The sequence below is a fragment of the Gossypium raimondii genome, chromosome 3, assembly GCF_025698545.1.
Source record: "Gossypium raimondii isolate GPD5lz chromosome 3, ASM2569854v1, whole genome shotgun sequence".
In the NCBI taxonomy this organism is placed as follows: Eukaryota; Viridiplantae; Streptophyta; class Magnoliopsida; order Malvales; family Malvaceae; genus Gossypium; species Gossypium raimondii.
Window position 1 is genome coordinate 60,660,453 of NC_068567.1, and position 26,149 is coordinate 60,686,601.

Consider the following 26,149-nt stretch of genomic DNA (forward strand, 5'->3'; position numbering starts at 1 on the left):
CTCTTTAACACTCTATCTAGTAAAACCTAAATATCATACACACCTTCCTCCGCCGCCAACACTTACACCAATACTAAAACTCCTTAACACTCTATCAAGTAAAACCTAAATATTCCTTGATACTCTATTAAGTAAAACCTAAAGATCATTCACACCTCCCTCAGCCGTCAACACTTAAAAACAATCGTAAAACTCCTTAATACTTTATCAAGTGAAACCTAAATATCATGCGAACCTTCCTCCGCCGCCAACACTTAACACCAATCCTCAAACTCCTTAATAACATAAGACAACCATCACCTACATCAACCACAAAATCAAATCCCTACATTTCATATGAAGTCAATAGCATGGCATCCCAAGAAACCTTTTACCTCATCAATAGGGCCATCCAAAACAATCCTTCTCTCAATATAGTCTATACCTCTTCCATCTTCTCCCCTTGCTGGTTGTAAATATCAACAATATATATCATACCATATTGAAATTCCATCAAAGATTGACTATGTCATCGAGAAAAAAAAAAAGAAATCCAAATACCGTGATTACCTAAAAGTAAATCCAAGACGAAATAATTAAGAAGGCAGTAGGTCAAGATTTCACTATAATTTTATATGACCATATACATGCAGCCAACCATAAGTCAATTGTTTTCCAACATATCCCAACCAAAAACCCAACTGTCCTACATTCATTAATTACCAGAGAAAACATATATATTAGCTGTCAAAATATAGAATTACACTAAAAACAAACCAAAAACAAACAGAGAAAATTAAAATAAAACCAAAGTTTTTAATCAACAAAAATTTGTATAATTAATACGACAAAACTGATCAAAATTCCCCTTTTTTTTTTTTTTTTGTTTATCGTCTGTGACTGTACATTCCCTCAAAAATTATTGTACTGTTGAATACCAAGGAATTTGAGTTTGATTCTGTAGTTGTTTTTTCTTTAATTTGATGTTTTAATGGTTTTCGCTAATTTTAAAATTAATCGCTCGTTAACCCCAGCATTGGTTGTGAAAACCAAACTCCGCCATGCAATCTCTCACTTCTTTCCTAATCATCTCCTGCATTGCGGCCAATAGTTCCGTACCCAACGACGCCGTTTTCGTCCCGTTATCGTGCTTTTCCGCTACTGAGCCCGACTCTTTATCCGTACACGAGTTATCGTTGTTCAACTCGACCAACTCGTCGCTCCAAGAACGTCCGAGGGTAAGCGCGGTCGAAACGCGAGAGTGCGGCGTCGATTCGGCTACGCTCAATCCCAAATCGCTGACGTCGGAGCCGGTAGGACTTCCCGGGTTGCTGATACTTCCGGATCTCGGAAACTTGCTGGACCGTCTCTCCGATTCCTGAACCGAATCGCCATCTTCCGCCGATCGTCTTCGTTTCAACGTCGAGTTCCAATGGTTCTTAACCGCGTTGTCCGTACGACCGTTGAGGAGTCTCGCTATGGTGGCCCACTTGTTGCCGAACTTGGCGTGGGCTTTGATGATGATCTCATCTTCCTCCGCCGTGAAAGGACGGTGCGCGACTTCAGGAGACAACTGGTTGCACCACCGCAGCCTGCATGATTTCCCCGATCGGCCGGGGATTGACCTCGATATCAACGACCAGTTTCTCGGACCATGGAGCTGAACCAGCTTACGCAATGACTCATCCTCCTCGGGTCCCCAAGGTCCCTTCACACGATCAATATCTTGATCCATTGCTTTGTTACTAACAGTTTCGAAATATAAACAGAGATCTCAGTTTGTTTGTCAATGGAGGTGAAGAAAAAAAATATCGAAGAAGCTCTCGAATTGTATTCGTGAGAGGCAAAAGAGGAACAAGAAGGGTTTATAAAGGGCGATGCGTTAGGGTAACTGATAGAGCCGGTTAACAAATACAGGTAATAAGCGTTAAAGCAAACCGGTATTAACCGGTAACCGGTTGAATACACAACCAGCTGGATAGCCTTCAAGGTAGCCACGTAAGCCAACATTGAAATTTGAATAATCCCGAATATATCCTTGTGGGGTTAGTTTAGTAATTTCAACACGGTAGTTTCCTGATTTGACTCGTACAGTTATGGAAGTTACTGAAATGGAAAGAAACGAAGGAGTGAGAAAATCGCGAGAAATTGAGGAGAAATTTTGGAAGAGGATAAGTTTGACTCAGCCAGGCTGGAAACCATTACGTGGGACTTCAATTTTTTATTTTGATTTTTTTAATTCACAAATTAAATTTTGTCGTTTTGTTAGGTTTTTGGGTGCTGTGCAAAAGCAAAAAATATTGCTGATGTGGACAAAAACAGCCAAAGTAAGCCTGGGAAAATTGATTGACAGCTTTCTAAAATTCCAGCCTGTAAACCTGCCATCGGAGAAGAGATTAACGGCATTCAAGCCACCGACACGAGGGGTTCATCACCGACCCTCCTTACCTAAAGCACCAAATTTTATCCCAACAGTTCGATGTACGTAATATTAAAATTTTATAGATTTAATTCTTTTATTTTCTATTTTTACATTTTAGTCCAAATCTAACAAAATTTGTTAAATTTTATTATTTCTAAAATCTTATATCGTATTATCTTATATGTAACACTATATCAACTAATTATTATCACATAATATTAAAAATAATTACGATATTGTAGTTAATTGATACAATGATCAAGTAAAGATTAAAATTTCAAAATTTAAAAAATTATTAAAAATCTCACACTTTTCAATAATCTATTAATATATATATTAATTTGGTATAATTTAATCCCTTATTTTTATCATAAAAACAACCCTTTTATTTTTTTATTAAATACTCCTGTCAATTTGCTGACATCAAATTAAAAATAAAAAATAAACCTTTTCAGCACATACAAACAAATTATATCAACATTTTAATCTATGGTGTTTTTCTTTGTTGATGCGGTGATGTTTTATGTTTTTCATTCAATTTATGAATTTGTTGTTCTGGCCAATAATAATAATAATAAGGAGGCACTGCTGACTGGGAGGAAATGTGATGGGATTATAGTTGAAAGGGTAAAACAACGTTACTAAGTTTGAGGATCAAACTGATAAAATTCGTAAGTATAAATGAATAAATGTATTGAGTTATTCAAAATTAGGTTCAATTTGATAGAATATGTAAGTATGGGCGACCAAAATAGTAACGGTTGCTTGAATCAAAAATTTTTAAAGTTGGGTAACCAAAATAAAGACATGAGCCCTTTTATTTATACTTTTTAAAAGATTAAAAATATTTTTATTCATTTATTAAATTACTCTAAAACTCCTTTAAACCTTAGAGTAATTAAATTGTAAGATATTATATGCTTGAATCCACTATTTTGATAATAACATTTGTCAATCAATTAGAACACAATTGACAAAAGAATTATATTTTTCTTGTTACATAAATAAGATGGTTTAAATTATGTTTTTCTTTAATTTTTTATTCAAAAATAAAATATTATTTATGATAAATAAGAATAGTTAATTTATTCATGAGGTTTTTTTTTTTTTGTCAGCTTTATCCAAACACCCTGAATAAAATTCTTAAACTCTCATAGAGTTTTTTCAAAAGGAATACAAGTTTTCTCTATAGTTATCATAAAAACTCTTACTAAAATTCATCTGCGACTATATCTTGTCACCATCAAAGAAAAGTCTTTATTGATGGCGTGTATAAATCAGGGTTACAAAGACCTTTTAAATAAGCGACTACAATAGTCCGATGGTAATCAGAATGGTGGCTAATTAGGTACGTTTCTAAGAGTCAAATTTGTGCAAACAAGGTTGAAAATTTTATGTAATGTAAACCTCACGTAATTAAACTCTCCTAAGACTTTTAAACTCTCTTAGATTTTACCTAGAAAAAACCAATTCATTGATGTTAATCACTTTAACAAATAAAAATTGATTTGTTCAATTTGAGTTATCTTCTTAAAAATTAATACCATGTTTGGAATTTGTACAATCCAATTTGAAAACTTCTATAAACTAACCCTAAATCTTGAATATTGTTGATAGATACGGATTAAAATGAAATGTAAATAAATATGGTAGTAATTGCTTTCAATTTTGTTATATTGCAAGTAATAATATAGCTGTGTGCCAGTGCAAGAAAAGATAAATAATAACATAAAAAGAAATCATGAGAATGGGTTAGACGTGTTCATGGGTCTGGTAATTCGCTCAATTCAATTTGTTTTGAGTTAAGTTTGGGTTTAATTTTTTAACTTTGGGTCAATTCGCTCGATTCTTATCTTTTGTTTTGCTTGGCAGCGATGCCAACCTCCGAGCTGGTTATCGCCTGCCTTTTTCCTCTCTCATTAACCCTTTATTTCTTTCTTTTTTTTCATTCACTACACATGTTTTCTCTCTTTTCAGTTTGTAGATTTATTTTGTAGGTATCTTTGTTGTCTTCACAAGTTGTGATGGACAAATGATGGTGCTTATCATTCGCTCGATTCTTATCATTCGTTTTGGGTCAAACTTGGGTTTAATTTTTTAACTTTGGGTCAATCCGGTTTGGCTCAATTCACTATTCAAAAAAAAATCTATATTGATAATAGAGTTACAAATATCTCCAAAGCTATAATCCTCATATTCAATTTAAAAAAAAAAGGTTACCATAAAAGAAAAAGCAAAAAATAAATTAAAACTTAAAATAAAAGAGAGCGAAATCTGCGAAAACGTCAAAACTCAAAATTATACAATATTCATTTAACAGTTAAATTAACAATTTTAGTGACGGAATGACCTAATTAATATAACCTCGATAGTTTACAATGTAATTAAAATGATTTGAAGTTCAAGTATAGCTAGAGAGTGGCAGGTTTAATAACCCTTTTAGTCCCTTTTAAACAAAATTTTAAACTTTAGCTCTCAAACTTCTAAAATTCCATTTTCCCCCTTTCCAAATAATGAGTTGTTGGCTTCGTCCCTAGAATGAGGATAGTTAACATTCTGACTCAAAAAAGAACAAAAAGGGTAAACGAGCCTCTCTTTTTTCCGTAAAGAACTCAACTGTCGGTAAAAGTGTCGTCGCTAAAAAAGGTTGTACTGTCACTAAAAAAAACACAAAATCGCGGAGAAAATAAAATGTGGGTGAGGAATATGAAAATAATAAAAAAAAGGATGAAATTGAAAAGCAGCACTACTACCAACAAGTAGAGATATTAAAAAACAATATCTTATATTGAACGATTAACAGTCATAATCAAACATCTAGATTCTCAAAGACAACATAATCAAGATAGAGAATAATCGAGGATGTTTCCTATGCCAACTTACAATGTTTCTTTAATTAATTAAATGATGATATTGCTTTTCTCCATAGGCACTGCACATGTGACTCCATTTTACGCCACATGTATATGAGAATTACACTGACACATCCCACCATAATTAGTCTATATAAACCTTTACATCACTTGTCTAAACTATTAAAATAGTCGCTTTTGTTTCTCTCAAGTTATATTTTAGTCACGTACGTTTTCGTGTTGTAACATTTTAGTCACTGAGCGTTAATTGTTGTTAACGGTGTAACGATAAGTTGACGTGGCACGTTAAATTATCTTTTTCGTTTTGAGCAATTTTTTTTCTTTTACGTTAAAAGAGATGGAGAAGGGAAGAAAATAGAGGGAGAGGCAAAAGAGAATGAAAAAAAAAAAAAAGAAAGTTAAAAGAACATAAAAGAAAAAAATACTCAAAATGAAAAAATATGGGGACCAATTGTATAATTTAACCTAAATTTTTTGTTAGAAATGATGATTTAACATGCCACGTCAGCTTACCGTTACACCGTTAACGACAGTTAACATCTCAGTGAGTAAAACGTTACAACACACTAACATATGTGACTAAAACGTAACATTTCAACCATAAATGACTAAATATAACTTGAAGAAAACAAAAGTGACTATTTTGATCATTTACTCTACATATATAATCAAAGACAAAATAAATAAAATATTTTTTAGTTCAAAGTATAATTTTATCATTATACTAATTTGTAAATTCTTTTAAAAAATAGACAATTCTCCATGAGGGGGACAAGACCACTACCTACCCCTCAGTCCGACGCTGTTGGATATGATTCTATATGGAGGGATCTTTATGAATTGTAAAATAGACATATAAGGATTATTTATAGGTTGGGCTGGATCACGATTATTTTTTTTCTGTAGTTTAAATCCCATCTCATATAAGCATTCGTATTTGGATATATATTTGATTCTTATTACAATATTAGAAAACGAAAATATATGAATTATTATAATAAGGAAAAACAATTTTATATTATAAATTTGTTGGATTTTGGTTTATGATAAAGAATATGGGAGAAATAAATAAGAATAGAAAGGATATTTAGCACACGTGATGAAGAAGGATCCAGGATGCTTCCTATTATGGTTAGTTGAGTGTATATTATATGCTTTGTAAGATTGGTTGAATAATTAATTAAAATTAAACGGTCCATATATAAATTAAAATTGCTTTTCCTAGGTACTGCACATGTTATTTATATTAATTAAACTCAAAAGGGAACGTTCATCGATATGCTTCAGGATTCAGCTTTGTTTATTTTATTAATGTGTCTGCGGCCAAGTATAGTGGGGACTATGAAAATTTTCATAATTTATGGGATTACAATTTGATTATAAAAAATAATGAAAATTAAGTGATTCGAATTTAAAAATGCCCTAAACGCGTTTCAACATGTTCGAATCTATGTCTGCAGTGCACTAACAACAATGCTATTGTCAACCGAGTTAAAACTCAATCGGCCATGCCTTGTTTAGTATCTAAAATAGAAAAAATAAATATTTTCATTTATAATTATTTTAATTGAAAAAAAAAACCAAAAGAAATTCTTCTAATATCTAAAACTAGATAATATTGGGAGAATTGATGGAAAAACATGTGATTAATGGAGGTAGGATTTTTTTTTCTTCTTAAATTGCTGTATTTTATTATACGAAATTTATTACATGCAAATCACATTGAACAGAATATTTTTTCTAACAATGCTTGTGTTTTGATTGCTATTGAGAGATCTAGGATGGGGTGTTTATCTCTTACCTATGTCTCTTGTGTAAGTGACTTTTGATTAATGAAATTTTGTTTACTTAAAAAAAAAAAAACAAGAATAAATATACTATATAGGGACCAACTGCATGAGACATCCTCAAACTATGACCCTTGTTCTAAATTGGTCTCAAACTTCAAAACATTCTAATTGCATCCCTAAACTATCGTGTTATATCAGTCAGATCCTTCCATTATTGCATTTGCTAATTTAGCCATTAAACGGCACGTAAAATTTCATATGACATAATTTAAATTGAAAATTTTAAAGAAAAGTAAAGCAGTGTCGCTTAACTTTTACAATTTAAAGCTAAGAAAGTAAAACCAAAAAGAAGGAGAGAATGGACGACAATTTCTATAAAAGCTTCGAGAACTTCAAAATCAATTTTTTTACAATCTTCATTTTTTTTCTTTAAAGTTTTCATTTTAAATTATACCATATAAGACCCGACGTCTCATTTAATAGTTAAATTAATTATTTTATTAACGGAAGGACCTTATTAATATAACATCGATAGTTTAGGGATGTAATTAGAATGTTGTAGAGTTTGAGGATCTATTTGAAATGAGAGTCATAGTTTGGGGATGTATGGTGCAATTAACTCTTATTTTCTTAACCTTAAAATTTTGATGGGCTTTTTATGTTTTCAGTCTATATATTTAACAATCCATCAAATAGCCCAAAATAATTAAAGGTCTATTTTAAGCCCAGCCCACATATTATTATTAGTTTTAGAACAAAAACTCGATTCGCTGTCGTAAATCAAAGAAAGACGAGGAAATCTCAATTCTGCGAAGAAATCCCAAATTCCCAAAATAATTAGGGTTTTCCACGTAATGTCGACGGGAAGGCCAAAGGACGGCGACACTCAGTTGGCCGTAGTGGAGCCGAAATCGGGGCTCCCACCGCGACCTCCGTCGACTACATCGACGGCGATTGTGGAGTACGAGAAGCCTGCATTCAAGGAGGAGGAAGAGGATTTAGAGGTGAAGCTCCGCCGCATTATAGAGAATGTCCCCGTCCGTGTTAGCAATACATCCGGAAGTTCTGCCGGTTCCGGCTCCGGTGATTTCCACCAGGTTTTTTTTTGTTAACCTAACTCTCTATTCTCTATTGAGTTTGTATTTGTTGCTTATATTTGTGGCTTCAGTACGAAATCTTAATTGTTGCTTGCTCTGCTAGTAGATTGGCTGATCAAATTTATATTTCATGTGCGGTTTGGGAGATTGTTAATCGTTGTTTTAGTTATCTTTAGGGTTTATGATTGTATGAAAAAGGACAGAAAAGGAATTTCAATTTTAGAACTGTTGATTTGGCTTAAAAATTAATCACCCAAGGCAGTAAACAGTGCTCTGAAAGTACCAGACCGGAGCTTCGTTCTAGGTTTATAGTGGAATCTTATCTTTGTTTCTTTTAGATTCTTGCAGCATATGATTATGTGCCATAAAGTATATGCATTTTCCTTAGTGGTACTAAGTGTATGTTGTAAAATTTTGATTGCTTATAATTGTTTGGATAATTTTGGTCTGTTAGATGACTTACCAGATTTGCTTATAAAGTGTTCTGTCTGTTGCCTCAGTATCGACAAATGAGACGCAAAGAGCAAGACAGGCTTGCAAGAATGGATGTTGACTACCAGAAAAGGAAGGAAATTGCCGAGTTTAACATGAGAAGGGAAGAAAGATTAAAAGCTGCCGAGGAACGGACGGCTAAGAAGCGCCTAAAACGCCAAAAGAAGAAGCAAAGGAAAAAGGAGAAGAAGATGAAATCAAGTGCTGAGGGAGGAGAGAACAAGAAGGAAGAGTCTTCAGATGATGAAGCTGACTCTGAACATGACGAAGCAACAGTAGAATGAGCAAATTTTTACTTTGATATCTATTCTCTGACCTTGGTCCTGCGAACTTGGCTCCAACTTGAAGGAACCAGATCTTGTGTTGTTATTTATACCGAGTTGGAGTGTTGAACTCAGTCTTCCTTGTGTGCACATTTGTGACAAGCAAAGCAATGAGGCATGAGGTAAATGTAACTTCAAAAGAAAAGGTTCCGAAATATTAATTTGATTTTTGTAACAAAAGTTTTGCTTATTCTGATTTATGCCATGTGATGCCTATTATGTACTTTCAAAGTTATGTTGGTTCAAGAAGATATATATTTTACTAACCACTTGAACTACTGTTCTACCATGAGAAACAATGAAAACTAGGAAGATTTCTGTTTCAAAATAAAGGGTCGCTTAGATAGTACTAGTTTAATGGTGACATTAGTTTGGTTTGATCTTTGGCTACTCTTGAATCTACCCTGGTTGACTAGGAGGCATATAAGTTATTGTGGGACAAATCATGGAATGGGTGGTTGATGACTTATTTGGTGTCACCAATGCTACCCTGGCTCCGGCCATTAGCTACCGGTTTCATTTTTGTTTTGTTATCTCTTGTTCACATGAATTGTCTCTATTTCTGGTGGGATTTGTTGAGAAGCTATTGTGATTCATAGTAAAAGTACCATAGAGGACCTTATTCTAGTAGTCAAATTGCATTTTGCCCCCTTTACTCAAAAAATAAATAAATTAGTCTTTGTACGTTAGATTAAAGAGTAAATTGGTTCTTTTGTTAAAAATTTCATCCATTTCTATTGTTAAAAATTGATCTTTGTACATCAGCATGAGGTATACATGGCATGTCACGTATAATTGTTTGGCTTTTTAGTTAATCACCCTAACTTTTAACAATAGAAATGGATGAATTTTTTTAACAGAAGAGATTAGTTTGATATTTATCCATTTTTTGAGTAGAGGAGGCAAAATATATTCTGACACTTAATGCAGGGGCCTCCGTAATCCTTTTACCAATGATTGATCTACATCTTAACCGAACTTGTAATAAGTTCAATTCTCACGAAAAAGTTTTAGGTGAAATGGTATGGTACATTAAGGGTAAGGGGATTAGAAAGGAAAAGGCAATCAACGATCTCCTTATAATTAGTTTTAATGATCACACGATGCTAGCCTTTTCATTCTTGCAAATGAACAAGCCTGTTTGAGTGCCAAGGCTTCAACTGATTTGATTGATCCAACCACTTTCCAGAGGCTCAATCCAACAATTAGTCTCCCTGTTCAATTTCGGCAGACGGCCAATCCTCCCCAAGGAAGCATCACAATTTATCTTTATGGCATTCGGAGGGGGGCATTGCCACATAGTAAGGTCGTGCGCATGAGGTGGATTTGACGAAGACTCAAACATCGCTTCCGTAAAACTCACATAAGCGTGAGAAGTTGCAAGCCATTTGTGATCGAATCGCCCTTCATGCTATTGAAGACCAACTCATTCCTAGCTTTCTAGACATGCCAGTACAAGCCTGACATGACCTCTGTTGCTCCTGTAAATGAGTAGTAGTAGACCTGTTTAATGACACGGAACGGAAGAAACCAAACCAAACCATTTTTAATAGTTTGATGACTACGTGCTCTACATGATCGAGCGGTCAAACCATTGTATTAGTGCTCTGCATGATTTAAATCATGATGTTGAATATTATGACGGCGGCAAGCCATGGTTGAACAAATAATAAGCCAACAACTTTGATTCATCTAATTAGAACTAAAAAATATTTGAATAAAAGACTACTTAAATTCAAAACGATATTGACTCCGCCCTGCTAATTAAATACCATTTTAATTAGCACATGTCGTGCTGTTCAGTGTTCACTTTCTTTCCGTTTCAAGGTTGGTGCCATTTCTGTTTCCGTTTGGTAATTTCATTTTCTCCCTCCTTTTCCTTCCTCTCCAGAAAAAAAAAATCAATAGCAGAAGAAAACGAGAACAGCCATCTCCCCCTCCCCCCCATGGCAGATTCCAACCCTACTCGCGTATCAGTTCATCAAGCTCTTGGAGGTGGCACAGGTCTGCCCCCCCCCCCCCCCCTTTCTCTTCTTCTCTTTTAACAGCCTCTATACATGTAGCAGTGTCTTCATTTGATTTCCGGATAAATCAATTTCACTTCCATTACCGATCCCACCATTATTTCCACGAATATATGTTATGGGGTTGGCATGATTTGATTGTTTATACACTGTTGTTGGTAGTTGCCGATGTGCTGCTGTGGAGAGAATGGTGTAGCGGTGTTGTGATGCTCACCTCGTCAACCATGGTGTGGTACCTTTTTGAAAGAGCTGGTTATAATTTCTTGTCTTTCATGGCCAACGTATTGTCGCTCCTTGTCGCTATTCTCTTCTTCTGGGCCAAATCTGCTTCTCTTCTCAACAGGTTTCCCCCAGTTTTATTACTATCTTGCTTGAACTCGAATACAAGTGCCAGATATATATACGAGTATAATTAGTTTTTTTTTATATATTTTTCATGTATTTAGAGAATCTTCGTATATCATGTCCTCGTATCTAATGCAGGTCTTTGCCACCCCTTCCTAATTTAGAGATTTCTGAGAACACTGTTGTGATTATTACTGATGTGTTACACCAATGGATCAACCATACATTATCCATTGCACATAACATTGCAATTGCAAGAGATTTGAAGTTTTTTCTTAAGGTCCAAAGTCTTTTGCCTTTCTATTCGTACATGTTTTTGTTGAACCTTTGACGACACGCCGGAGTATTACAGGTTGCCGTCAGCTTGTGGTTAGTTTCGTACATAGGTAGTCTCTTCGAATTCCTCACTCTGGTCTATATTGGTGAGCTTTACAAGAGCCTGTTCGTTTCAATAATGGTGAGGATTCATTTTACTTCTTCGCATATGCTGATTTTGGTAGAGATGTTTATGTAGGAGTTGTTCTTAGTCTATCAGTTCCGGTGGTATACGATAAGTACCAGCACTTCATCGACGAGAAGCTTTGTGTGACACGCAGATTCATTCAAACACAATATAGGAAAATCGATGAAATGGTATTGAGGAAGCTTCCTTTGCCCTCAAACGGTGGATACCCCCTACATTCTTGATTTGCAGGTTTGTTTTATACATTTGTGGTTATAATTTACATGTTCATTGGGTTTTAGACAGATTTACTAATGGTGGAGGAAACCCTGTTTATATTTTATCAGAAACTCAGTAATTCAGTGTTGTATTAATACATGTATTTATTAAAAAAATGCCAAGGGTGGCTTGTAAAACAGTTATCAGCAGTAAAATCACGTTCAACTATTCTACATTTACCATGAAAGGTAGAATTTATGCAAGCTTGGGAATTGGAATACTCTCTGTATTAGGCAATGTCACCGAGCGTAACAGTTCCAGCGAGAACACCAGCCCCAGAAAGTGCGAAAGGATAGTGTTTGCCGATGCCTGCACAAGCAAAGAGATATGTAAGCGTAAGGCCATGCGATAACCAAGGTTATTGCAGTTGCACCACCATGAATATGAATATATGACTGCAATGTGACGTATATAAAGACACCTCTAAATTTAAAACAAATTGCTAGCAGGTGACCTCAGGCAGCTTTCCAAATCTCGATTTTACAAGCATGGATCCCATTCAGCTAAATGCTATATAGATATTCCATTATGAGGCTCGAATTAGATATAAGTACCTGCACCAAGAATACATCCAAGGCAAGAACCGGACTAGAGCCGGGTGCAATTCCTTGGTAATAAGGAGTTGTGGAGGAGGTAAGTGCCTTCGCGACTAGTAAACCGACTGTTGCTTGCATGCCAAGAATAGCAGCACCCATTCCCAAAAGATTCAGAACGATACCATTTTTCAAGCTTTTCACAACATTGGCACGAGGAGGAGCCTGAAACTCAAGGGGAAATTTTTTAGTAGCGGATGTTGAATGACGTGATGAGTCAAAAGATCAAATAAGCCCTGAATTTGGGTACATGCCTAATCATAAACTAATCCTTCAAACCCGAAAAGAATTCTACACATAATAGGTGACTTAATCTAGACTGAGCTCAAATCGATCACTAAGTCTATAATTCTAATTCGAGGAAGAAAATAAGGCGACAGAAACTAGGAAAAAGAGCTTCCCAACGATATAAGAATGTCACCCTTTTCTTCCAAATAAGTTGATGAACTTTCCAAGTGCAGATTGCACTCAACTATATCAAGCATCATATTCGTTTAAAATGATTAACTTAAAAGTATCTATGGGTAACTCAACTATTAATAATAACACAAGAATTATTTAAATGTCTCATCTCTCGGTACTCCCGAATTTAAAATGATCTGTCTAAGTGAATGCTATAATCCAATTTGTTTCGGTTTATTGTTTGATAGTCATCCTAAATAATGTAACTAACAACCAACAAAAAGAGATCTGCACTTTGAAGGATCACTGTAAGTAATGCATCAGATACTTCAAAACTGTTAGTTCAATTCACAATACCTTTGAAGGATCATTAACAGTCCTTTTGAGTTTCTCTGAAAGTCGAATATAACCGAATGACCAAAAAACCGATATGAATGCAGCTACAATTCCACCGAAAGTAGCATAAAACGTAGCAGGTGATGTAATTTTCCCAGTAACCACAACTGAAAATGAAAGTATCACAGCCGCAACCACCGAGCAAACTAGCTGCCCCCAAAACCCTAAATTCCCCAATCGTTTAAAGTATCTTGACGTGGTCTCTAACCTCTTGGCTACCTGCACCATTTCAGTTCAAAATCCTCAAAACAAACAGGATTTAGAAAAAAAAACAAAAACCCTTCATTTACAGTCCATTAAACCCTAAACCCCACTAAACAATCCAAAATTAACTCACAGCATTGTATTAGGGTTTAGGGTTTGTAGCTTTTCTCTGGGTTTTGATGTTACTGATTATAAGAACAATGTGGGTTACAGGTTCAATTTCTTTTCCCTTTTCAAGATTTATCAGAACAATTTAAACAACTTAAAACAAAGAGCAGAAACCCAATTCAATAAAGTTGAAACCTGAGCACTAAATAAGCTAAAACCAATAAAATTCTTGAATCAGTTAAAATGGGGGAAATCTAATATTAAGAGAAGGGAAGTGAGGGGAGTACCTGAGCGAGCTTTGCCTTGTCAGAATCATCATTAGGGGAGGTAGAACCAGGTGAAACTGAGGAAGAAGAAGAAGAAGAGACTCTGCTCAACAAAAGCTTAGATCTTTCAACATTGAGAGGGTTCCAGGAAGCGAACGGGGAGATTAGTGGCTTCGGTTTCCGAGTTTCAAGTGAAGCGATAAAATTTGGAGAAGAAAAAGTTATCGCTGGTCGGCGACGGTGAGTTGGAAGGAGGGGACCCACCAAACAAATGCCGGAGCGAGTTGCCGGCGGTACCAATAACGTTTGCATGATGACAGGATGATGTGCAGGGGCCGCTTGCGCACGGTGACGGTTGTTAAGTGGCAGCAGTTCGGGTTTGCCCAATTGATTTGTAATTTCATTTGTTTTATACCAAGTTCATGGATATAAAGTCGAATCATTCTGCAGATTTTTTTTTTTTTGCCAGTTAAGGTTTTATCATCCATAAATATTGTACTATGTATTAATTTAATTTTTATTAATATATTTGTGATAGTATTGGTGAAAAAAAAATTGATACTTCTATTAAAATCTTCATCTATTTTTGTCATTAAAAACTAAGAATGATATATACACGCATGCCATTTGTTATTGTCTAATTATTCCGTTAGTCACGTCAATTTTAATTTTTAATAGTAAGAACTAATTTGTTAACCATGTAAATCCAAATATAATGACCTCTATGATACTTAACAATCGTATTTTCAGACTGCATAGCAAAGTTAAATAAATGAGGATCATTGTGACTCAAACACCTTGGTGAGCTAATTGTTTAATGGATAGGCCAATGTTTCCATTTGTATGTTTTTCCAGCAATGAATGTCCACTGAAATAGCTTGAAGCTAAAGTTTGGATCCTTAAAAGGGTAAACTGTTGAAATTGCAGTCAATGCACTTGCCCTGCTTTAGTACAACAGGGTTCTATAGAGAGAAAAATGCTCTTAACCGCACTCAAATTCACGTTGTCCGCTGAAATAGCTTGAAGCTAAAGTTTGGATCCTTAAAAGGGTAAACTGTTGAAATTGCAGTCAATGCACCTGCCCTGCTTTAGTACAACAGGGTTCTATAGAGAGAAAAATACTCTTAACCGCACTCAAATTCTCAAGCTCGGCATAGCCATTGATACACATTCACTCTTCACATGCACGTCACTATGACTTAATTCATGGTCTTTACATAATGTTTGTGGACAATACATGAGATTTCATAACTATTTGAACCTTTTATTCCCTCAAAATTTCGTGAATTGTAAGCAAGGGAAGATCATGTCTTCACCAAACTTATCCAAATGGTATGAAAAATAGTTGTATATCTTTGTAATTTACGAACCGGAAAGGAAAGGAACTTGAGCTAAAGTCGAGGGTAAGGAAATGTGAAGGTTATTAACCGCTAAATAAGCAGCAATACCGGCAGCGTAACCGGCAAAAGCAAAACCACTCACCTGCAAGAAAACAAATCTTTTACTAAAAATTGATCCCTTTTTCTTTCTCTGAAAAGGGAATGTAACCGAGAGAGGAATTACCTTTCGGAAATACCAAAAGAAGTCGATTTTTTCCATTCCCATGTATGCAACTCCGGCTGCAGACCCGATAACTAGCATGGATCCACCAGTACCGGCACAATATGCAACAAGTTGCCAGAACTCGGAGTCCTGGGGAAATGAAGTGAGATCATACATTCCCATTGTTGCTGCGACAAGTGGGACATTGTCTATAATTGCTGACACAACTCCTATTGCACTTGCAATCAGTTCAACGCTAGGGATATGAGCATCAAGGTAATTTGCCAACTCCCGAAGAAGACCAGCTGATTCTAGGCTGCAGAAAGTACAACTCAGATATATCAAATAGAGAAAGATCGAATATAAAACTTAATTATATAAATGAGGTAACGATAAATATAAGCAATGAAGCTTCGATTTGAAGTTGTTGAATGTCAAACAAGACAAAAATTAATGCTCTCAAACAGACAGGGATACTGTTATCTTGTATTTACCAGCTCACGGACAAAAGGATTCCGAGGAAGAAAAGAGCTCCTTGAGTATCGATCCTTGATAAAGCTTGTGGAACTTTCAGTTTTTGCCTTTCGGATTCACCGTAATGAATAGCATCGGTCAGAATCCAAAGAACTCCAAGTCCAAACAACATGCCCATAAAAGGAGGCAAACCGGTTAAAGCCTTGAACACTGGAACAAAAACCAAAGCACCAATACCAACACAGAAAACAAGTTGCCCTCTCGGAGCCATTTGTTGAGATGCCAAAATATTGGGAGAATCTTGTCCTTTCCCGTTTACTTCACTGAACGAGGAAAGAAAACATGCATCATTTCAACAGTATTTCGTGAAGTTTAAGGTAACCTCTTAAAACTGAACTTTCCCAACATGTCTTGCCCATGCAAGGAACATACCTAGTCAATGACATAAGCGCCAACGGAACAGTTAGAGAAACAAGTGAAGGTATTATCAAACCCTGTTAGCAACGAAATCAAAGTTAATTAACTCCACCTAAAGTCAGTAAAAACGAAAAATTGGTGAACCCTTGAGAATTATGAAAGCACCTTCATAGTCTGCAATGTGGATATTTGACCGTGTATCCAGAGCATGGTAGTAGTAACATCACCAATAGGAGTCCAAGCACCACCAGCATTTGCTGCTATCACAACAACAGCTCCTAGAAGCCTATTGCAATATATATTCATATAAATGGTTTTAAGAAAATTGAATCAACGTGTTACTAATGGTTCTCAATGTACTATCCTAATATACCAAGAGTTGACTCGATTGTGTAACGTACTTGCGGTATTCCGATGGAGGTACTAGTTTCCTCAACAAAGAAACCATGACTATTGTAGATGTCAGATTGTCAAGGATGGAACTAAGAAAAAACGTCACGAAACCAACCTGAAATTTTCAAGGTGCAGGTGAGACAGCTAACACAAAATCTCATCTAATATATCACACTTTCAAAATTTCTTCATAAGACTAAATATGATTGAACCTTCAATAAGATGCATATGCAAACCATCAATGATAAGATAGTCAATATGACCGTTTCGAGGAGAAATCAACTCACCACCCAAATCAGAGTTCGCGGCTTTCGAGTGGTTATGTTGTCAGTAACCAACTTAAATCCTTGATGGGCATCAACTATCTCAACAATGGTCATTGCACCAAGCAAGAAAAACACTATTTCACTGACTTCTGCAGATGCATGTGTCAATTCTGAAACAGCTATATCACTTGAAGGAGCCTAAAAACGAAAATAAAATGTGACAGCCCCAGCATTATCAAACAAGTAAAGATAGATAAAGTTGGAAAATAAGTAAGAAAACAATAGAAAAATGTCTGATGAATCGGCATATGTAGACTACCGTAGAATGCCATAAATTAAGAGAGATAGTCATAGTCATCATTTGCATAATCCTTATATAGAATAACAAGATGAACACATAATTTAGCTCTCCCAAAACCCTAAACAGGTAGAAACCCAGCACGGTGCTTGAATGAAGTATCTAATACGCAACTGCCTTTTGTGTTTTCATCCTAATTTACGAGAATGTTAATAGAAAGTAGCTCATAAACACAACTAGAAGTATCGGTCTTACCCCAATGCTTCGTACTACCCATAAACTCACAGCCATCAACAATCCTACACCACTTTTATTAAAGGCTAGAGACTCCTCAAATATAATGCCAGCATATCCTATTCCAAAAAGCAATGCCATAGCAATATCCTGCATTATGAAGTCAAATAAAATCAAGAAAGGGACTTCAGTGCATAATCCAATAATACGAAAAACATCACCCAAAGACAGGATTACACAAGAAACTAAAGATAAACCTGGTGGTCAGTAACCCATGTTAGGTTAATTGCCAGAGTCCCCGTTAAAGCAGCTGTGAAAACCGCAATAGTTTTCAATAAATCAGTCTTTGGCTGGTAAGCATCTTCAAACTCCAGCGAGCTAGTTTCATCAACCGAACATAAAGGATCACATGTTCCAGATTCTGAGGACAGCCCCTGTTGAAAGTTTACACGAACAATCAAAATACAAATACAAGTACATGTCCAAGCAATCACAAAGTGTAGAAATCTATTACAGCACAAACGGGCTAAGAACTGGAGCAAAGTATGGAATCAAACAATTACAGCACAAACAGGCTAAGAAGTAAAACAATCCAGATTAGAACTAACTGACTGACTAAAACCCACACATAGGAGACCCACGCGTATGATTGCACATAGTGCATCTAGAACATAGGTAATGAAGACACGGAGCCTCCGCCTTTGCCAACTGTGCCAAGGCCTCGTTGGCAAATCAATCTTATTTCTAAACATCCGCAGAAGGTAATTTATAATAGTAATCGCTTGAAAACTACATCAAATTCTACGAGCTCCTCGTTTACTGTCTTAATTCAAACTTAAACATACTCTACCAAGATAAAATCTTAAACTCAATGAACTAAAAGAACAGGCAAATAGGTACCCTTAACTAAACATGACAAAACAAACAAAATCAAAGCAAAAAGGCTCTCACCCAAATCCATAAATTAAGAAAACAAGAAAATGGGTACTCAAAAAACGAATTTTTATTAAAGAAATAGGGATAGAAAGAACAAAAACCTTAATCTGCTCTTCATTGTTGGGTTGAACTTGTCGTTGACTTGGAGAAGAAGAGCCCCTGGCCTTATCCTCAGCTCTAGCAATAACACCATTGCTAAGCAACCTTGGGGCTCTGATTCTATAAAGGGAAGTTCCAAAGCTAGGCAAGGAGTAGACAGAAGGCGCGTGCAAAGATCGGTTCTTGAAACGACATGAGGGTGAAAAATGAGTCCCAATTGATAAGGCAGCCATTAAAAGCCCGGATTTTTTTAAAAGGAAAGTAGCTGGAGGTTGAAAGAGAGTGCCTTTCACTCACAAGGAACAAGTCATCTGGGACGATGGTAATATGGGCACTACTATTGCCACTTGCAAGGTCTCAGTCTCACGTGAGTGTGGAAGCAGTGGTGATGAGAGTGCAAATTGCAAAAGAGTAGAACTTCTTTTCTGCTTGGGATTTTGTAAAGAAATCTAAAGGGTTAATACCACTAAACATCACCAAACTATTGCTCATATTCTATATTGGTCCCTACACTTCAAAACTTTCGGATTGTTTCCTTAAAGCATTTGTATTGTATCTATCATGTCTTTTCGTCAATTTAGCCAACAATTTAGACTTTATACGCTAGTTTGGATTAAATTGTAAGAATGTGTGTATTTAGCATGTTAAGAAAACAAACAATATTGTTAAAATTTAAGAGATTATTTTCTCAATACATCATATCCAAGTCATTCATGCATATGCTAAGTACACAAGTGAAATCAGCCTAATTCATGGCACTAGTACCTCGTGATAACGTACATGGGCTAATTCTAATGGTAAAAATGGATGAAATTTTTAACATAAGAACTAATTTCCTCTTTAATCTAATGTATAGGGATTAATTTACCTATTTTATGAGTAGAAGGACCATAATACTATTCAAATCCTAATATAGAGTCCTCCATAATACTTTTATCCCAAATCCGCTTATTTTAAATATACTCTAAAATTTAACACTTAAACTACCAGTAGTATTCAATTAAAATGCTTTTAAGTTTATGAACCAATTTAAAATCTGATTCATAGTTTGAGGACTTTTAGTAAATTAACCCTTACGTAAAATTTTAGAAAGTAATAATTATTAAGATATAAAGACGAGACACGTGGTTAGCTTCCATGTCTCAAATATGTCTGGTCCTCTTCCAACTAGCGTAATGTCCAGAAAAGATTAGATTAGAAAGGCCGGCCGCCTTTCTCCTCAAAACAACCAAAATCAAATTCAGAGCTTCCTCCAAACATGGCCTTAGCTCAAGTCTCAGCTTCCCTTTCTCTTACCGTTCATGGTACTGTCTCTCAAATTCTTCGTCTCTTTCATTTTTTTGGTTTATTTTAATAACCCATTTCATTACAATTTTCTTTGCAGATGTATCCCCTATCATCTCTCCAACAACAACCCACAAATTTTCTCGTGTACCCATTTCCAGTTTTTCAGGAACTGGTTCCATTTTTGCCACTGGTTCCCCTCTCTGTAAGCGAATCCTGTTCTGCTATGTTATACCCTTTTCTTTCCTTTCATTACAAATGAACCATTTTATGTACATATATATATATATATATATTTTTTTTTTTTTTGTAGTGATAAGGGAATCATTTAACCAAAGGAAACCTATATGTAAAGCAACAACATTTACCATTAAATGTGAGCAAAGCACCAAGGGGGGTAGCAGCAACAGTTTGGATGTATGGCTTGGCAGGCTTGCTATGGTTGGTTTTGCAGTAGCCATTACTGTTGAAATATCCACTGGCAAAGGACTCTTGGAGGTACCCACTACCCCCATTGTGCCCATTTTTGTTTCTGGTTTATGTGCTTTTATGTTAAAACATGTTTTTTTTTAAATTTGGTCCTTTGCAGAATTTTGGCCTTATAACACCTTTGCCTACAGTGGCCTTAGTAGTGACTGCGTTGGTTGGTGTTTTGACAGCTATTTTCATCTTTCAATCAGCTTCTAAAAGTTCTTAAGATTTATATGTTTAATGCTGTGTTCTTTTTTGGTTCATTGAATGTTCTTCAATTGTCTTTGTCATCAATAGGATAAGCTTAACATTGTATAAGAAATTCAACTTTTGAATGAATGCCTTTCATTTTCAGCACTGTTTCAGCCATAAACATAAAGATAGAATATAGATACAAAGTTGCAATGAAATGGTTTTAACCAAAATTTTCATTTTGCATTTCGATATTTCGATCAATAAAGAGACGAGATGGCATTGTTAACACAAAAGGGGAATGGTGAACTACACATTATATCTCATGAAGGGTTCAAAGGGTTTAAAAAGCTTTGAATTCAGAAAGTCAATGTGCTTAGATATCCATGGATTGTTGTCTGGACAAAGCCTTCGACTTTTTACTCTTTTTCTTCCTCCCACCATTCTGGTTCTTCTTTTTCTTCGGTTTCTCGTCTAAAACAGGTTGTGTGTTCTGTAAGTGTTGATGAATGGCAGCTAGTGGATCGGCTTGGAAAGCAGGATGCTCGAGAACTGCACTCAATTGTTTTCCCTCTTTCAATCTGATAAGAATTCATTCACTAAAATCAGTTAGTTATTACGAGAGATAACTGAACATTATAACAAAAGATAGAATCACAAAACCAACGGATGCACATTAATTGTTGCCTAGATTTGCAGTTGAGCTTGAAATCATTGGCTCTAGGAGCTTTCAACTCAGGGAGAAACTCCGAGAGAGCAGAGAGGTCATATGCTTTCAGTTTCTTCTGTCGACTTCGAAGCTTCTTCTTCTGATCATAAACAAGCTCATTAGCAAAAATCTTCGTATTATTTGACCAACCAAACCCCACCCCAAATCCACATTTAGCAGTTGCTCCAACAGACATACAGCGGTACCGTACAAATCTCGTTAGAATTCTGAAATATTCTTTATCTAGTCTTTCAATGTCTAATTTTTCGAGTAACTTACAATAACAAAGAACTAATTATTCTACTACTGATTATCAAAACCAACTGCTAGTAATCTTACATCCCAATCATACATTCATACTATCATCTATATGGTAAGATTCTATTTCCGAATGCTAATGAAGTTGATAATCACGGATATCAGTAATGAAACGAGCCATATCGGATAAGTTATATATCCGAAATCCTGAATTACATATAACATAATTGACATAAATAGACACAGATATAGGCAAAAATGGAAAAATCATGGCATCAAAAGAATTTGCCATAAAATTCCAGCATTGAACCCTAAACCCAAAATAAGAATACATATATATTTGCATATCAATCGATAATGGTAACATAAATCATTAAATTTAAAGTGTTGTTCAAGTAAAGAAGATTCTTATCACCTTTGTAATGTCCTTCTTGGCAGTCAATGAAGCAACAGTATCTCTAACCTCTGCATATATATATATATATATATATATATATATATATAAAACAAATAGTTATTGAAACTTTAAAACATCACAGAAAAATTTAACTAAAAGTTAATTTCTGAGTTTGAACTTTGAACTCACTGGCATAGAACTGGACCTTCTTATCGAACTTTTTATCTGCTTTAGAAGAAGAATCTGGTCTGCCAAAAAAATTACACGAAATTCATAAAAAATTGCAGAAACCCAAGTTTCTAACATTAATCAAGAAAGTAAATTTACACTGAAAAAAAAATCAAAACAAAACACCCACCGGGAGCTTGGTTTCCCCATGTTTGAATAAATTCAGAGGTTTCAACTTTGAAGGAACGAACCCAAGTTAGGGTTTTTAGGATTTTGATTATTGAAGCACAACCTGAAGGAGAGAAGCAACTCAACGAAAAACGCTCAGCCTGCAACGAAACCCATTTATTTTAGCTTTGTTTAGAGGGTTCAGGCCTTCTTGACATGCCCAGGAAAAATTAGGGTTTTTACTGCTTATGGGCCATTAATCTGCACAAAACTTTGATTGGGTAAAATGTGTGGGCTTTTAACTTTCTTTTTCCTTGATTTTTAATTTTAAAAGTGTTTACTAACATTTATTTTAATACTATATAAATATTAATATATTTATACTTTTTATTATTTTTAAACGGTAAAATAAGTTGAGATTAAAAAACTTAAGCTCAAATCCGATCTAACATCGAACGAGTTACTCGACCGATGAACATTTCTAATATCGAGTTAATGTACTTTCAATTCTCGATTCACCGTTATTTTTATTTTCATCAAAACTAATCCTACCAAATACCAATCATAAAAAATAAATAAATAAATAAACCTTAGATTAAAAATCTCTATTTTTGTAGTGTTGTGGGTCAATAAGGATTTTGACATATTAACTAATTGAGAAATTTGGCAATAGAGGTGCTCATGGTAGGCGGCCTGCCCACTAACAACCACCCGAAATATGAGAGGGTTTGGGTAAAATATAGGCCGAAATATGGGCTTGGGCAAAAAATGAGGCCGTTTAGAAAAGCAGGCAGACCTCGGCACCACTTTTTCGGCCGGGCCTGCCCGATATAATAAATATATTTATTTTTTTAATTTTAAAATATTTTTTACATACTTTTTAAATTTTAAAATATTTTTTAAATACTTTTTTTAATTTTTTTAATTTTTAAAAATTTTAAAATAAAATGGGCAGTAGGGCAGGCCGGGCTTATGATTTTTTCCCCGGGCCGGGTCTGGGCAAAATCTTAGGCCCATATTTTGGGCCGGGCCAAAATTTTTTATGGGCCCGGCCCGGCCCATGAGCACCTCTAGTTGGCAATGAACTACTAAAAGACTGTGAAACTGACCTAAATGATAGGGGTGTTCATTCGGTTAACCGACCCGAAATTGTTATAACCGAACTAACCGACCTTCCAAAATTTTTAACCGTTAACCGAACCGAATTTAAAAAAAATTAACCGAACCGAATTTTTTTCGGTTAATAAGGTCGGTTAACCGAATTAACTGAAAATTATGTGTTTTTTATTTTTGGTTAAAAATTACCCGAATTACCCGATTAACCGAATTAACCGAATTACCCGAAAATTACCCAAAAATTTCGGTGTTGAGCTTGAGAAAAAATTGGGCCGGGTTTAATTTGACCTATTTTAGGCCCTACCCTGCAAAATTCGGTTTACCCGATTTTTTTCGGTTAACCGACCGGTTTCAAATCGATTTAACCGTTAACCGAAAAAATCAAAAAAAATTAACCGACCGCCAACCGAATTTTTTCGGTTAACCGACCGATTAACCCAACTCTGTCGGTTAACCGAAAAAAAATCGGGCTAACCAAATTATGCACAGCACTACTAAATGATGTTTCTGCAAATTTATTACAGTAAAGACAGCAAGGGACACATCAATCATAAGTGAAAAAAGAAAAAAGAAAATTCTTCTGTAATTTTAACCAAGCAGAATGGAGTTTACTGCACTTCTTCACCATGTTCCAAGGGTAAGTTCATTCAATAGCCTTTTTACTGCATTTGTTACCATCCATAACCAAAACAAGCATAGTTAGGTTACTGGCATGGCCCGTACACCCATCCGGTTCTTACATCGTTTGTGTTATGTCACACCACATTCTGAACACATATTAATATTGTTTTTTAGAACATAAGTCTATTGAATCTTAATTTGATTGATATTGATATTGTTGTTAATGTAAAAGGACGTGAGTTCGAGTGCGCTAAAGTACATTATTCTCCTATTTATAGTTTGAAAATAGGTTATGGGTAGTTTTAGGCATTGTGCTCAAAAAAAGGAGATATGATTAAAACCTTTATAGTACTTTTACGTTATTAATTTTTTATTACTTGAAAAATTAATACCTTTTAGAAATATTTACTAAAAATTAAAATTTTATAAAATAATATCCAAAACTCATAATTTTCTCAAAATAAAGTCCAAAAATCCAAAATTAATATGAAAAACCTAAGAACCAAATCGAATAATCATAAAGAATATAAAAACTTTAAAAAACGAATCAGATGGAACCGAACTCACCTCTAACTTTCAACCCAATACCTATTTTGTTCTTCTTTTAATATTTTGATTAGATTATTGGTCTCACATCTTTGTCTTCCCATACTGTCCATAAAAACCCCATGTTCCTAGTTCACCTAAAAGCATACATTATCTACAAAAAGAGAGGGAATGGGTCTAAAGCATATCACGAACATGGTTTGATTATAATTATATATCAGAAAGATGACTTTTGGGGTTCAATAACAAAAAGGACCCAAAAAAAAAAACCTAATAGTACAAGACCATGTTTGAAAAAACCAGCTTGATTAGGATCTGGATTCTGGGGGTCACCTTAAGACTGCCAAAAGATACTCAAATCTTTGTCTGAAAACCAGACATGGTAACAGTGGGAGGGGACAGCCTAGTTTCAAAGATTTTGGTACATTAGCTGACCTAAAAAAAACCGCACACTTGTCCTTTTTCTCTGGCCATTTAAAAAGGGACTGTTGAGGCCCAAAACCAAAAGCCTATTCAACATTGCTACAACATCTTATTACAAAGAAATTTCACCACTTTGACAAAAGATAAAAACTGTAATGAAAAAACACAACAGAATCCATCCTTAAGTCTCTTTGAATGAGCTGTGATACGATGAAACAAGCATTGAATGTAAGAAATAATGGTAAAGAACAATGTTATGGATGTGATGGGACTGGTGGGGTGGTGGTACTAAAGCTTAAAGTAATAGTAAAGTTTAGTTTGAATGATAGATCAAATAGTAAATTATTTTTTACTATTAAAAATTAATTTCTGTACATCAATATGAGTTACACGTGCATGGACTGGCAGTGGGCCAATGGCAAAGCCCCCCTAAAATGAGTAATAACATTTTTCCCATTCGAAGGTCAAATTGCACTTTGATTCCAAAATGATAAAATTTTAATTTAATTCTTTAAAAATTATAAATATAAGCTAATATAATGATGAATTTACATTTTAGTCCTTATAAAAATACATAACTTAATTCTAACCCCAAAAAAATAAATTCAGGCTTTGCCCCTGTACATGTGGCACGCCACATGTAATTGTCTGGTTATTTCATCAACTACACCAATTTTCAACAATAAAAATTATTCATAAATGAGCTAATTTAATCGTTTTTTTACGTAGAAAATATAAAATGCAATTTTATTGATCGTACAAAAACTTCCATAATATTTTTATGTTGATACAGATTAATGGTGGTTCCAATTATTCTTAAGACGTGGTTGTCTTAAAGGTGGACAAACATTCAAGTGATGAAGTACAAGACATGTATGGGTCAGTTTAATTTTGTATGTTAGATGTGGGTTTTTTTTTCCCCTTTAATTGATGAGAAAAATCAAGCTCACCGATGAGCTGTTCCACAGCTTTTTACGAGTTTTGCAAATCGTCCTCTTGCTCAGACATCAGATCCTTCCTCCTCTGTATTAAGAACAACAATAAATCAGATTTGAAAATGGAAAAAAAAAAATAGCGACTTTGAGGTTGAATTGAAAGGATT

The 26,149-nt window shown here is 35.0% G+C and overlaps 7 protein-coding genes across 11 annotated transcripts; 3 read left to right on the top strand and 4 right to left on the bottom strand.

Annotated features, from left to right (window-relative positions):
• Positions 1–575: 575 nt before the first annotated feature.
• Positions 576–1,824, bottom strand: LOC105795218 (transcription factor MYB73). The gene has a single exon (XM_012624742.2). It carries the CDS (start codon positions 1,712–1,714, stop codon positions 1,004–1,006), a length of 711 nt encoding a protein of 236 aa, XP_012480196.1. The 5' UTR covers positions 1,715–1,824; the 3' UTR covers positions 576–1,003.
• Positions 1,825–7,836: 6,012 nt separating this feature from the next.
• LOC105795222 (uncharacterized) lies at positions 7,837–9,242 on the top strand. Its single transcript, XM_012624747.2, has 2 exons — positions 7,837–8,161; positions 8,662–9,242. The coding sequence occupies exons 1-2, from the start codon at positions 7,919–7,921 to the stop codon at positions 8,935–8,937; spliced, it is 519 nt and encodes a 172-aa protein (XP_012480201.1). The 5' UTR covers positions 7,837–7,918; the 3' UTR covers positions 8,938–9,242.
• A 153-nt stretch (positions 9,243–9,395) lies between these two features.
• Positions 9,396–12,245, top strand: LOC105795221 (reticulon-like protein B11). 2 transcript variants are annotated; one of them, XM_012624746.2, is made up of 5 exons: positions 9,396–10,980; positions 11,163–11,343; positions 11,484–11,625; positions 11,698–11,767; positions 11,860–12,245. In XM_012624746.2, exons 1-5 carry the CDS (start codon positions 10,764–10,766, stop codon positions 12,030–12,032), a joined length of 783 nt encoding a protein of 260 aa, XP_012480200.2. In that variant the 5' UTR covers positions 9,396–10,763; the 3' UTR covers positions 12,033–12,245. The 2 variants fall into 2 exon arrangements, with proteins under 2 accessions (XP_012480200.2, XP_052484639.1); XM_052628679.1 differs by having other exon boundaries at positions 11,698–11,731.
• Positions 12,106–14,469, bottom strand: LOC105795220 (protein TIC 21, chloroplastic). The gene is made up of 4 exons (XM_012624744.1): positions 14,057–14,469; positions 13,419–13,676; positions 12,621–12,824; positions 12,106–12,375 (listed from the first exon to the last, which is right to left on the bottom strand). The coding sequence occupies exons 1-4, from the start codon at positions 14,345–14,347 to the stop codon at positions 12,262–12,264; spliced, it is 867 nt and encodes a 288-aa protein (XP_012480198.1). The 5' UTR covers positions 14,348–14,469; the 3' UTR covers positions 12,106–12,261.
• A 685-nt stretch (positions 14,470–15,154) lies between these two features.
• Positions 15,155–19,110, bottom strand: LOC105795219 (sodium/proton antiporter 1). The gene is made up of 10 exons (XM_012624743.2): positions 18,697–19,110; positions 17,917–18,093; positions 17,681–17,809; positions 17,149–17,325; positions 16,870–16,976; positions 16,634–16,754; positions 16,484–16,545; positions 16,072–16,374; positions 15,599–15,893; positions 15,155–15,517 (listed from the first exon to the last, which is right to left on the bottom strand). The coding sequence occupies exons 1-10, from the start codon at positions 18,925–18,927 to the stop codon at positions 15,398–15,400; spliced, it is 1,722 nt and encodes a 573-aa protein (XP_012480197.1). The 5' UTR covers positions 18,928–19,110; the 3' UTR covers positions 15,155–15,397.
• A 722-nt stretch (positions 19,111–19,832) lies between these two features.
• LOC105795224 (stress enhanced protein 1, chloroplastic) lies at positions 19,833–20,803 on the top strand. The gene is made up of 4 exons (XM_012624750.2): positions 19,833–19,998; positions 20,079–20,183; positions 20,292–20,476; positions 20,568–20,803. The coding sequence occupies exons 1-4, from the start codon at positions 19,953–19,955 to the stop codon at positions 20,673–20,675; spliced, it is 444 nt and encodes a 147-aa protein (XP_012480204.1). The 5' UTR covers positions 19,833–19,952; the 3' UTR covers positions 20,676–20,803.
• Positions 20,804–20,848: 45 nt separating this feature from the next.
• On the bottom strand, positions 20,849–22,544 carry LOC105795223 (uncharacterized). 4 transcript variants are annotated; one of them, XM_052628681.1, is made up of 5 exons: positions 22,364–22,544; positions 22,195–22,253; positions 22,024–22,073; positions 21,329–21,447; positions 20,849–21,222 (listed from the first exon to the last, which is right to left on the bottom strand). In XM_052628681.1, exons 1-5 carry the CDS (start codon positions 22,381–22,383, stop codon positions 21,018–21,020), a joined length of 453 nt encoding a protein of 150 aa, XP_052484641.1. In that variant the 5' UTR covers positions 22,384–22,544; the 3' UTR covers positions 20,849–21,017. The 4 variants fall into 4 exon arrangements, with proteins under 4 accessions (XP_052484641.1, XP_052484640.1, XP_012480203.1 ...); XM_052628680.1 differs by having other exon boundaries at positions 21,329–21,450; positions 22,364–22,534; XM_012624749.2 differs by having other exon boundaries at positions 21,317–21,447; positions 22,364–22,532.
• Positions 22,545–26,149: the final 3,605 nt, after the last annotated feature.